This window comes from Juglans regia, chromosome 14 (genome assembly GCF_001411555.2).
Source record: "Juglans regia cultivar Chandler chromosome 14, Walnut 2.0, whole genome shotgun sequence".
In the NCBI taxonomy this organism is placed as follows: domain Eukaryota; kingdom Viridiplantae; phylum Streptophyta; class Magnoliopsida; order Fagales; family Juglandaceae; genus Juglans; species Juglans regia.
Window position 1 is genome coordinate 11,146,645 of NC_049914.1, and position 11,517 is coordinate 11,158,161.

Here is an 11,517-nt window from a genome sequence, read left to right on the forward strand (position 1 = left end):
AAAAATATATTTTAATAATATTGTAATTTTTTTTAAAATATTTAATATTATAAAAAAATGAATAAAAAAAAAACCTTTTTACCTTTATCGGGATTCGGGACCCATCTTGGTAGGTGTAGCACTTCATATGAGAAAATAGATTTTTTTTCTTAATTTGTTCCACTTTTTTTTAAAGGGTGACATGTGCCGAGCTTGCACACCATTGATTAGCATTTAGTAGTACTCCTGACATACATAGGCGAGGTCAGATCCCTAACACATGATCCAAATGGGTGCAGACAAAAAGTTCTATTAAAAAATGATAACTTAGAGCTAGTATGCATTCAAAATTAATGCTGGATATTTGGGGGATCTAGATATAATTTTCCCTTTGTTTTCCCTCTCCTCTTCTAACCACAAGGTGAATGCATGCAGGGAACTGAACTTGGTTCAGTACTTAACCTGCTGAGCTACTGATATGAACTCATCTTTTGTTATAATAAGGCTTAATGGCTTTGTTGGTATTGGAGTAAACCATATAGAATAAAGATTGCTCGTTTTTTCTGTTGGCAAAGGGTCCACACGGAAAAGACTCTTGGAGCAAGAGAAAGATGAGCTAGCTAGCTAGCTGGCTGTACGCGTGTGGGTGAGAAAAACACAAGTCCAACTATTTCCACGACTCCTCCAAAATTGAAGCTCATCACGTTTTTCCAAGCATGCAGCGGAAAACTTGGTGATCGCTGAAGATTAGAAACCCCTCAAAACTAAAAATAACGAGAGGCGAAAGTTCTACTTATAATAGATTAAAACTGATTAGCTAGGGTCGCAATCTTGAAAGGCAGATTTGCAGAATTTCTTACTTCATGAGCGGAAAGGAGGACAGGCTCTCCACCAACCTTACCCCACATGATATAATACTCTCTCTCTCTTTCTCTCTCTCATAGACACACTGATTGGCATATATACAAATACTTGAGTCGTTCTCAAGTATAAATGGGTAGGTCATGCGGTGGTTAGAGGGAGTAGAAATTAGATAGCACTGTCTCAGTGGTGGTAGCAAAGCCCTCTGGCTCTCAGTCTAAATAGCTAGATGGACCTGTGCCACATGGCATCCTTGCAATGGCTGACACTGAAAGTACAGACATATGTTAGATATGTATTGGACTATATATATATATACGTGCCTTGATTTTGAGGCAATTAGCAAAACAAGTAACTTTGGTCTTTGGGTCTCAGCTAGCTGATCAGACGATGAAAACCAGTACCAGTACTTAATTAGCAGCATGCATTGTTAAGTAGCAGCTTGTGCTGATCGTGATGTGAGCTATGCTGGGGTCACTTTTTCACTTGAATCAGCTTCTAAGATTATAGAGTAGACTAACAATTTGTTAGCATGTGCTTATCAGATTACGTATGACTTTTTTTGCTTTTGGTTGAAATTTGCCTATCAAGATTTGATCAGTTAGCCCAAGAAAGTTGGGGAGAGAGAAAGAGAGAGAGAGAGAGAGAGAGCGCGCTAACTTAGCTTGGAAAGTTAGGCCACCGATAGAGAATTTGCAAAGACGAATACGAAATTAGTTTCACGATCGAAGATTATTGTAATTGGTAAATAATTTGTAGGGGAAGACTATTTTTTTTTTAAAAAATTATTATTAAGGACTGGAAGTGGTGTTAGGAAAAAAACTATAAAAAGAAAAGAAATAGTGGGAAAAAGCATACTCCTTTTAATCGACCTGTAATAATAAAAAGTAACATGAACACAAGGCATTGCTGTGATATATGTAAAGAGAATTGTTTACGTACCGCATCAAATCACGTTAATTTATAGATTTACTTTATAATTCATTTGTGATTAAAGTATTTATCATATTTAAATATATTAAGTACTTGGTTTTTGAATGAAGAGATTTTTTTTGTTATGACCTATATCATCTATATAAATAATTTTAAACAAAATAATAAAAACAATCCGAAAGGACTTATCTTTAAGGTGCTATTTGGATAATGAGTTGAGATGAAAGTTGAATAAAATATTATTAGAATTTTATTTTTTAATATTATTGTTATTTCGAGATTTGAAAAAATTAAATTGTTTATTATATTTTATGTGAGAATTTAAAAAAATTGTAATGATGAGATAAAATGAGACGAAACACTTATATACAAACCAGACTTAAATATTTAGTAATTTGGAATTTTAATGATTTGACGGAGTACTTCTTGCCCCCAAAGAAGGCCACACGCCTTGTTGCAGGACTTCCAAGCTGCCGATCTTCAAGATAGCCTAAGTAGAATGTCAAACGGAGCGACAGTGAGCCACACTCGCAGTTCAAACCGTGCGTAAGATTCACGCGCTGCCACACTGAGGAGTGCCTATTGCCGCCACACGCAGCATTTTCGGGGCCAGGGACCTCAGGTCCTTCAGACACGACCATACTCCACTCTTCTAGTGTGACGTGTGGTCTCCACACGCCACCGTGGTCTTGGGCGGTCGTCCACCTACGATTCAGTGTATGTCCTGTTTGCTATCTTCCTAAATCTTTACTTCCCCTAACCAAGGATCGTGGGAGAGAGATGGTGGAAGTCTACGACAGCCAGTCCAGACCAACAAAATGCATCACACAACTCTTCATTGCGACTTCCAGTTGTAGTATTGCAGTCCGTTTTTGGTTTGTATCGAAACTGCTTCAAGCGGCTTTCCCTTGTGGGAAATGGGTGGGGGTCAAGTCATTGGCCACAAATCTTTTTTTTTAATATTATTAATTTATTTCTTATTTTGTATTTGCTAGTTTGGGATGAATGTTGGGACCTCCCACCCTATTGATTATTGTATCCAGTAACTGTTAAATATATCTATAATATGCTTGCTTAGAAAAAAAAAATTAAAAAATAATAATAATAAAGAAGGGCAAAGGGAGAGAGAACCAAAATACTCAACCAAATAATTTAAGAGATCAAGACGCAAACATTGGCACTCTTTTAAAGTTCTACTTTTTATATAAAATATGAAAAACACTATATGCAACCGAGATGGAGAATTGCAGCGGTATTGTTGCCCTCGTGGAAAATGAAACGGGGCGTTTTGTATTTTCTTCAGCACTCCAGTCTTCAACCATCATTTTCCTCGCTCCATTCGACGCTGAAATCTTGTGATGGTTGTTGACGAGGAATTTCAACACCTGGTTGACAGTGAACATTGGGGCGCCTTCTTTGTCACGAGTGAAAAGGAGTGAAGCGAGGATGTCGCCGGCATCGGAGATGGCTACGACATCAAAGAAGTCAGAAATGCAGGCATCTGGGTTGTTGGATTTGTGGCGAAGGAAGTCCTCGAGACGGGAGAGGGTGGTGGCGGCCAAGATATCGTCCGTGGAGCCTCGACTGTCAATGGATATGATTTTGACTTTGGAGTTGGGATTGTGCTTGCATGATGAAATCAAGTCTCGACAGCCGGAATGAGAGGAGAACTTGAAAGTGGGATTGGGAAGGGGAAGGTCGTTCTCGTAGCCGAAGAGGAACTTGTTCTCGAGAACGGAGAAGATCTCATAGGTGAGTTTGTCAATTCCCCAGGGGTTCCCCACCCCCAATTGCCTGTAGCAGAACTAATAAAATATAGCTCAAAGACATGTTAAATTTATATAAAGTATTTTTTTGTTTAATAAATTTAATTAACTTTGCATGTCATAAATTTAGTAACATGAGTGGAGTACTTTGTCCAAAGAACATATTACATATATAGTAGTATTGTATCACAGTTATTTATGGTACTTTTACCTTAAAACGAGCTGAAATGGTGTCTTGATTTTTTGCTCTGCGCATCCCATTATGCTTTATTAATTTTTCTTCTAACTAAAAGCATTTAAAGAAAATTGAGCAGGATATAATAAGGGGTGGGGACGGCCCACCCGACAAACTTGCCTGGGCCTAGGCGGGCGGGCTAGCTCTTAGCACTAGTATTGGACTCATCAAATTCATCTTTAAATTTTGATGAAAACAAATGTTTTCCATATATCTAAAATCTCATTATCTATAACTCTACATTGGATTAGCCATTGAATTTATCAAAATAATAATATAATATTATTTTTTTAATAATAATATAATATAACATTTTTTAATATTTTATAATTACACTAATCATATGTTAATTAATAATTTAATTTGATTCTTACATTATTATTACCAGACGGTTGGAGATTAAACGTGAATAAAAAAGACTGTTGGAGATTTAAAGTGAATAAAAAATAGATTTAATGAGTGAACAGTAGCCATTCAAATTTGAAGAAATACATCCATTTATTATAGCTCAAAACTTTCTATTTATCTCTTTGACTAATCTAAATGAGCTATCTTTTAATGAAATTCATTATATTTTACATTTGGGAGTAGCTAGGGGCCGGTCGGATGAGCTTTTTAATTTTACACCCACTAATAAAAACTTGACACGTTGGAGGTTCACTAAGTTGAACGATAGAAATGCATGTAGAGCATTCCATTTATTATGCCATCTTCCCCAAAAACCTGATTCTGTATTTCCCCAAAAACAAAACCCGATCTCCCCCCTCCCTTGTCGTTTGTTGTCCCACATAGTTTCTATAAGTAATGAAAATATTGCATGGTTATGATGATTTTAGGGCTAGGCTGGGTGTATTCGTTGCTCTGTAATGGCAGGGGTTGGGACTGTAGTTGATGAACGAGTATATTTGCAGCTGTGGGTGTATTTGCTCTGTTTTTACAGAAACAATGTTAAAAAAAAATAGAAAAATTAATCATATTTGCATTTATGTCCAACAATTTTACCAGATTGACTTGCGTTACTAGGTTGAGACGATGGGTTGAGAAGAGAGAGATTTTCAGAGTTGAGATTATGCATAGAACGATGGAGAGAGACCAAGCTTTCGACGGATTGAAACCACTGGGTTGAAACGATGGTGTCTCATGAGAAGAGGGAGATTTTCGAGGTTGAGAAGAGAGAGATTTGTGGGGAAGAAGATGATAAGGGTGAGAGGATGGTGTCTCCTGAGAAGAGGGAGATTTTTGGAGTTGAAAAGAGGGAGATTTGTAGGGAGAAAATGATGTGTTGAGAAGAGGTTCCACTGGATTCACACTTACAATTAGTCTAATGCTCTGTATTACGTGTCTTAATTTCATTGGTGGGGTGTAAAACAAACAAAGTCACCTGTCCGGTTTGAAGCTTTTCTCTTTACATTTGACTAGACTTTTTGATGAAGTTAATACCATACTCTAAGAAAAAAGTGGTGGTGGGTTCTGGTGGGACATTACCCCGCCCGAATTCCACCTACTCTCCCCCTTAGAGCATTCTCATTGATTTGGTCAAATTCATTTTTAAAATTTTGTCAATATCACACTTTTTTACATTTGTCTATTTTATTTAAATTTAACCTCCACATTAGATTATACATTCACTCTCTATATAATAATAAAATATTAATAATTTAATAATTTAATTTATTTTTATCACATTTTGTATCTCTTCCAATTAAATGTTAATAATAATTATATTCTAATTAAATTAATATTAAAAAAATCATATTTTTTAAAGTCATTTAATGTTAATAACAAAAAATATTTGATTAAACACATTTAAAATTTTATCTAAAATTCTTAATTACAAATCAAATAGTATTTTTGCTTGGAGTGAGAAACTAATATTTTAATATTTGTTTGGAGTGAGAAATTAATATTTTAATATTTAATGAATTAATTGTAGTTCTTCATATTTGGCCAACTACTAGAATAAAAGTTTAAATTATTTTAAATTTGTCTAATTTAATATGTGATGTTTTTGATATCAATTATATAAATTTTATTCAATTTTTATATTTGATCAAATTAATGAAGATGTTTTTATATATATATATATATTATATAAATATATATTATACTCTATATATTTAATTTTTTAAAAATAAAAGACGTCATTTTTGAAAGGTAAAAAGCCCTCCAGGTGGCCCCCCTCTTCCATAACTCTTGCCCATCTATATCTCTCGAGTTCTCGGCGCTTAGATCATGTTTAGATGTTTAGATGGTTAATTGAATTGAATTGAGTGAATAAAATATTATTAAAATATTAATTTTTAATATTATTATTATTTTAAAATTTAAAAAAATTAAATTATTTATTATATTTTATATTAAATTTTAAAAAGATTATAATGAAATTTACAAGCAAACGAAGCATCTCTATCTCTCCTCTTTGTCTCATGACTCTCTCTTCTCTGTCCGTCTCTCGTCTCGCCATCGTTGCAATCCCAGTGTCGTTGCCGCCGTTGTCTGTCTGGGAATCCATCATCCTCTCCATCGCAAGTAGCTTGAAACCCAAAATCGCCATCGCCAAAGTCTCCACGGGTGGCTGAATGTTCATGGGGCCAATCCTCCCACTCGCATATAGCGGGATCGAGTGGCGGGGGACAAAAATATAGCCCCTGCCGGTGCGAGACCGCTGCCTGCTCGTATAGGATGGGTAGCAGCCGTAGGATGAATATATAATATTAATAATGGACATCAATTTCTTGAAAGTGAAATAGAAAAAGAATTAATCTCACTTAGACTTTTGTCGCTATTGCCTTTTGCGTTTTCAACTCTAACTATTTCCCACTTTTTTTTTAACTTATATTAGAAAAAAAGTTTTATTTTTCTACGGAAGAGATTTCAAAGTGAGTTTTCCATACAAATAGGCCAAAAAACACAAACCTAATTGGATATGGCAGCAGCCACAAAACCTAACGGTAAAAATCAACTGATGATGGCGTCAACATCTTGTATGCTGACGTTCTCTCCTCTCTATTTTCCTATTTATACTCAACTTTGGTCTCCAAAACAAACCCCACCTGACCTCTCTCCCTCCCTCTCTCTCTCTCTCTCTCTGATCTATCACCCATACACAGACATTTTACACATTTCAAAGCAAATTAAGCCTAAGATGGAGATCAGCAGTGACACAAACACTAGTACTACTTCCTCAACCCTTCTCTCCCACTCTCCATCTTCCTCATCTTCTCCTCCTCCTCCCACTGCACCTGTTGTCATAAGCCCCTGCGCCGCATGCAAGATTTTGAGGCGAAGATGTGCAGAGAAATGCGTGCTGGCGCCCTACTTCCCTCCCTCTGAGCCAGCCAAGTTTACTATTGCTCATAGAGTGTTTGGTGCTAGCAACATCATCAAGTTCTTGCAGGTACTACTTTAAGAACTTACGTACGTCTTTGGTGTTAGGATTTGAGAGCAGCATGAACTAGGTAGCTAGCTAACACAAATGCTCCAACGAAAATTGAGAAATCGTATTAAGTTTGTTTTCTTTTCTGAGAATAGGACGGAAAGAAAATGACCTCTCAGTGCAGAGGATCAACACATTTGTCATCTCTGCTTTCAAGTTTCAACTTTGAAAAACAAGAAATATATGAACTTCGTTCACACTGAAAATACACAAAACTTTATAAATATATATATATTTCCATTTAGTAGCCTATGCTTTGTCGGGCTTCTCTGACCAAAAGACTGCAAATGGGAAACGATCATGAGGAAAAGCACTAATATCTTAGAATGTGCTTTGTACGGTTGAAAATTTGCATCTTCTTGACCTTATCTCTTTCATTTTCCCAAAAGCCCTTCATGTTCTAGTTATTTAACTTTTTCACATTTTGCACTTGCTTGTAACAAGACTTATGTTAATGAGACATGGCTGAATTAAAATCCCAGGAACTCCCAGAATCCCAGAGGGCAGATGCAGTGAGCAGCATGGTTTATGAAGCTAGTGCAAGGATCAGAGACCCTGTTTATGGGTGTGCAGGGGCAATATGTCAGCTTCAAAAACATGTGAACGAGCTGCAGGCACAGTTAGCCAAGGCACAAGCCGAGCTTGTAAACATGCATTGCCAGCAAACCAACCTTGTCGCTCTAATTTGTATGGAAATGTCACAGGGCAGCGCTCCAGTTCTACATGATCATCAGGCAGCATCGCCTCATCAACAATCACTTGACAATTTCATCAATATTAATACTACTCCTCACAGCTACCAGATGATCAGCAGCAACCAATGCTTCCAGCTTGACGATAACAGCCTAGGCTCAATGTGGGAGCCAGCTCTCTGGGCATGATGATGATCATCATGATCAAACTCGATCGATGATGATCATCAATAATCTATACTTCAGCCCCCATTTTGAAACTGATCTTGACTCTCTCCTAAGGAGAAGTTTGGGACACCAGAATTTAATAAATATATATATATATATATCTATATATATATGAGTATGTAAAGAGCAAGTTGTATGAACAAAAATTGAAGTGGGGGAAGAAACCCTACCAGTACTAGCTAGTTATTTATTAAGTTGGATCTAATCTCTTTGTTAAAGCTAGCTACGTACGCAAAGTAGATGCGTGATCTTCTTTTTCCTGGCTGCTGCTGCGCTCCTTGTAATGTATCAAATTAAATTGGAGAAAATTAAAGCGAGATGTTAATTTGTTTGGAATTAAGTAGTAGTGGTCCAATATTATTTCTCATCTGCTGATTGATTATTCAATTATATAAACCAACTTTTTGGTCACCTACCATCATTGTCTTAAATAGACGCTTCAGTAGTACGACTTCCTTGTCAAACTATCTTTTGACCATTTCTTCCATTTTGATTTATCTATGGTGGCCTTTAGCTACCACTCATCCATTCTATATATAATTATCCAATATAAATCTTTTTCTAAACCTGGCAATTTGCTTTTTTTTTTTTTTTTTCACCCTTATCAATTAATTAATTAATGGACGTTAATTTCTTGTGCGAGTGCATGCAAATTATGCATATATATATATATATATATATATATATATAAAATGATAGTTACATTCGTAAATATGCAAGCGGCGTATAATTACTTTAAAAAATATGAATAAATATGAGATTCACATGAAAGAAAATTAATTTTTTAATAATAGATCTCACTCTTTTTTAAAACGATTGTATTGTATTTATATATTTTACGACTGTATGTAGCATTATTCTATATATATATAGGTAATTAATTGAAAAATGAGATCAAATTAATGTCCAGCTCTATATAGATAACGTACTATATATGTAACTTCAATAAAATCATGTTGTGTTTCTTTTTTCTCAAATTTGATACCAACAAGCAATATTTGGGTTAAAAGATTTGAATCCCTAAATACTTTCGAGTTCTTCTACTTGGAAATTGGTGTGCAAAACACACCCTTCATTTTATTGATATTATCGACGATAACGACTATTTACGACAAAAACATATTCATTTTGATAAGAAATAATCATTTTCGTTAGAAATAACTAGTCACAAATAAACAATTTTCTTGTAATGAGAGTTGATTTTAATTTTTTTCTAACAAATCAAGTCTTGCCATGCATATCAATTAAATGGAGGATGTGTTTCGCATACCGATCGATCGACTACTTCCAAATATAATTTTTCATTACTTTAATTTTTTGTCACCGGGGAAAAAGCAATTATAATAGTAGTACAACATGAAAAGACGACATGATATCCAATCCAATTAACTCAAAAAGAAAATTAATAAAGTTTACGCGTCGTGTTTTAAATCTGATTTGAATGTCATTATTAATTACTGTCTCCATCTTTTTATAAAGCTAAAATCATTCTATATAAGACGATCATATCTATCCATCATGTATTGAGCAATCTAGCTAGCTAATATCATATATATGTTGAACAAATAATTGGGCCCACGCTTTGAGAGAGATCACAAGATTTGATCATCGATCAGTTTATTATATATGTAATGACAATATTAATAATTAATTACAACATACTATATATATAGTAGCCGTATGATCAACATAGCATATATATATATATATATATATACACATCATCATCATGTCATGTCCCTAGCTAGCCTGTTCATTGCAATCTTTGGTTAATTTCTTTGCCGTAATGATGACCTACGTGTCCCTTAAACGCGTTTTTGGATGTAATTCAAATCGTGTGCACCCCACGTGAGTTGATCATGATCATAGGCTAGCCAATAGCAAAGCGTCACCTGTCGGCAACCTTTAGGTAGCCTTTCTATCTATTTCTAAGGGACAACCTAAACGATCTCACCCAACATGTCATTATTTTCTATGCTTGAACGGGGAACAAAAAACATCGTTCTTTTTTGACTCAAATTGTACCTCTTCATACATATGGGGTAACAGATTTCATCAAATCAATTACATATATATATATATATATATATATAAATAGATGATCAGTAAGTTTTCGTAGGTACTACTGGTTCAAGGTCAATGCTAAGCTCATTAATTTTCGTAGGACCCTGCAGCATGAGTCACTTCCTGGTGAAAATAATGGATCTTAATTAATTAGTAATGTTATATGTAGTTATAGAGTGCGCAAATATCGTATACTCATTTTAAAAAAAGATAAAATTTATTATTAAAAAATTAATTTTTTTTATATGAATCTCATGTATATTTATTTATTTTCCTGATACTTGTACTCTCACAATTATAACTATAATTTCTCTAATTAATTCACTCATGAAGAAGAAAGATTATCATGATCAGATGCATGAGATATAATTCATGTATATGTCACATGTGAAATAAGGTTAATTATAAGAAAAAAAAATATTTGTAACCGTGATTTATGCAACAGTCGTGTAATCGTTTTGAAAAAAGTAAATAAAATATATATGAGATTCACATGAAAAAAGTTAGTTTTTTAATAGTGGACTCCATTATATATTTTCAAAATGATTATGTGGCGTTTACATACTTTACAATTGTATATAAAATTACTCTAATTATAAGTTAGTGTATTATAATAAAGCAAAAATATGGGGAGTGGGGCAGGTTCTTAGGGGGGGAAAACAAAATTCAGGAAGTTTTCATGGAATAATAGACCCCAAGTGGGTGATCCATTAATTATCAAATTGAAACTTGAAAAAGGTTATTAACTCGAAGTCAAAACGGTCTGTTACTGAAAAATCAACTGACAAGATGCGTGCGTCGTTACACGTAGTTTGGATGATATGCTAGTACTCTTTAACCACTCTTTGGACTCATTAAGAAATTAAAACCCCTTTGATTTGAAGTAAAATAATAAATTAAAAAAATTAGATCAAGATTTCTTTGAATTTTTCAGCTGAAAATTTGTTCGAATTTTCAAACGTGGAGAAATAATTAGAAGGTTCTCAAATTCATCTAGATTTTGCCGAGAAAAAAAAATATAAATATATATATATATATATATATATATATTATATTGATTATTAGCAACGAGCAAATTTCATCGATCATCTTGAACATATATCATAAGTACTTCGACTGAATAATTTACACTATATATAATTTGACTCTGCTATTGATCATCTAAACGACTGACACACACACACATGAAACATATATATATATATATATATATATATATATTATATATATATATATAGGATAGATATCAAAAGTACTTATCGTCACATGACGTTGTTAGGTCACGTCTGAGAAGTTCGTGGTGCACTTTTCTACCACTTTCAT

General features: G+C 34.2%; 1 protein-coding gene across 1 annotated transcript; it reads left to right on the top strand.

Moving 5' to 3' along the window:
• Positions 1 to 6,826: 6,826 nt before the first annotated feature.
• Positions 6,827 to 8,486, top strand: LOC108989605 (LOB domain-containing protein 1-like). The gene is made up of 2 exons (XM_018963279.2): positions 6,827 to 7,171; positions 7,693 to 8,486. Exons 1-2 carry the CDS (start codon positions 6,920 to 6,922, stop codon positions 8,089 to 8,091), a joined length of 651 nt encoding a protein of 216 aa, XP_018818824.1. The 5' UTR covers positions 6,827 to 6,919; the 3' UTR covers positions 8,092 to 8,486.
• The last annotated feature ends 3,031 nt before the right edge of the window (positions 8,487 to 11,517 follow it).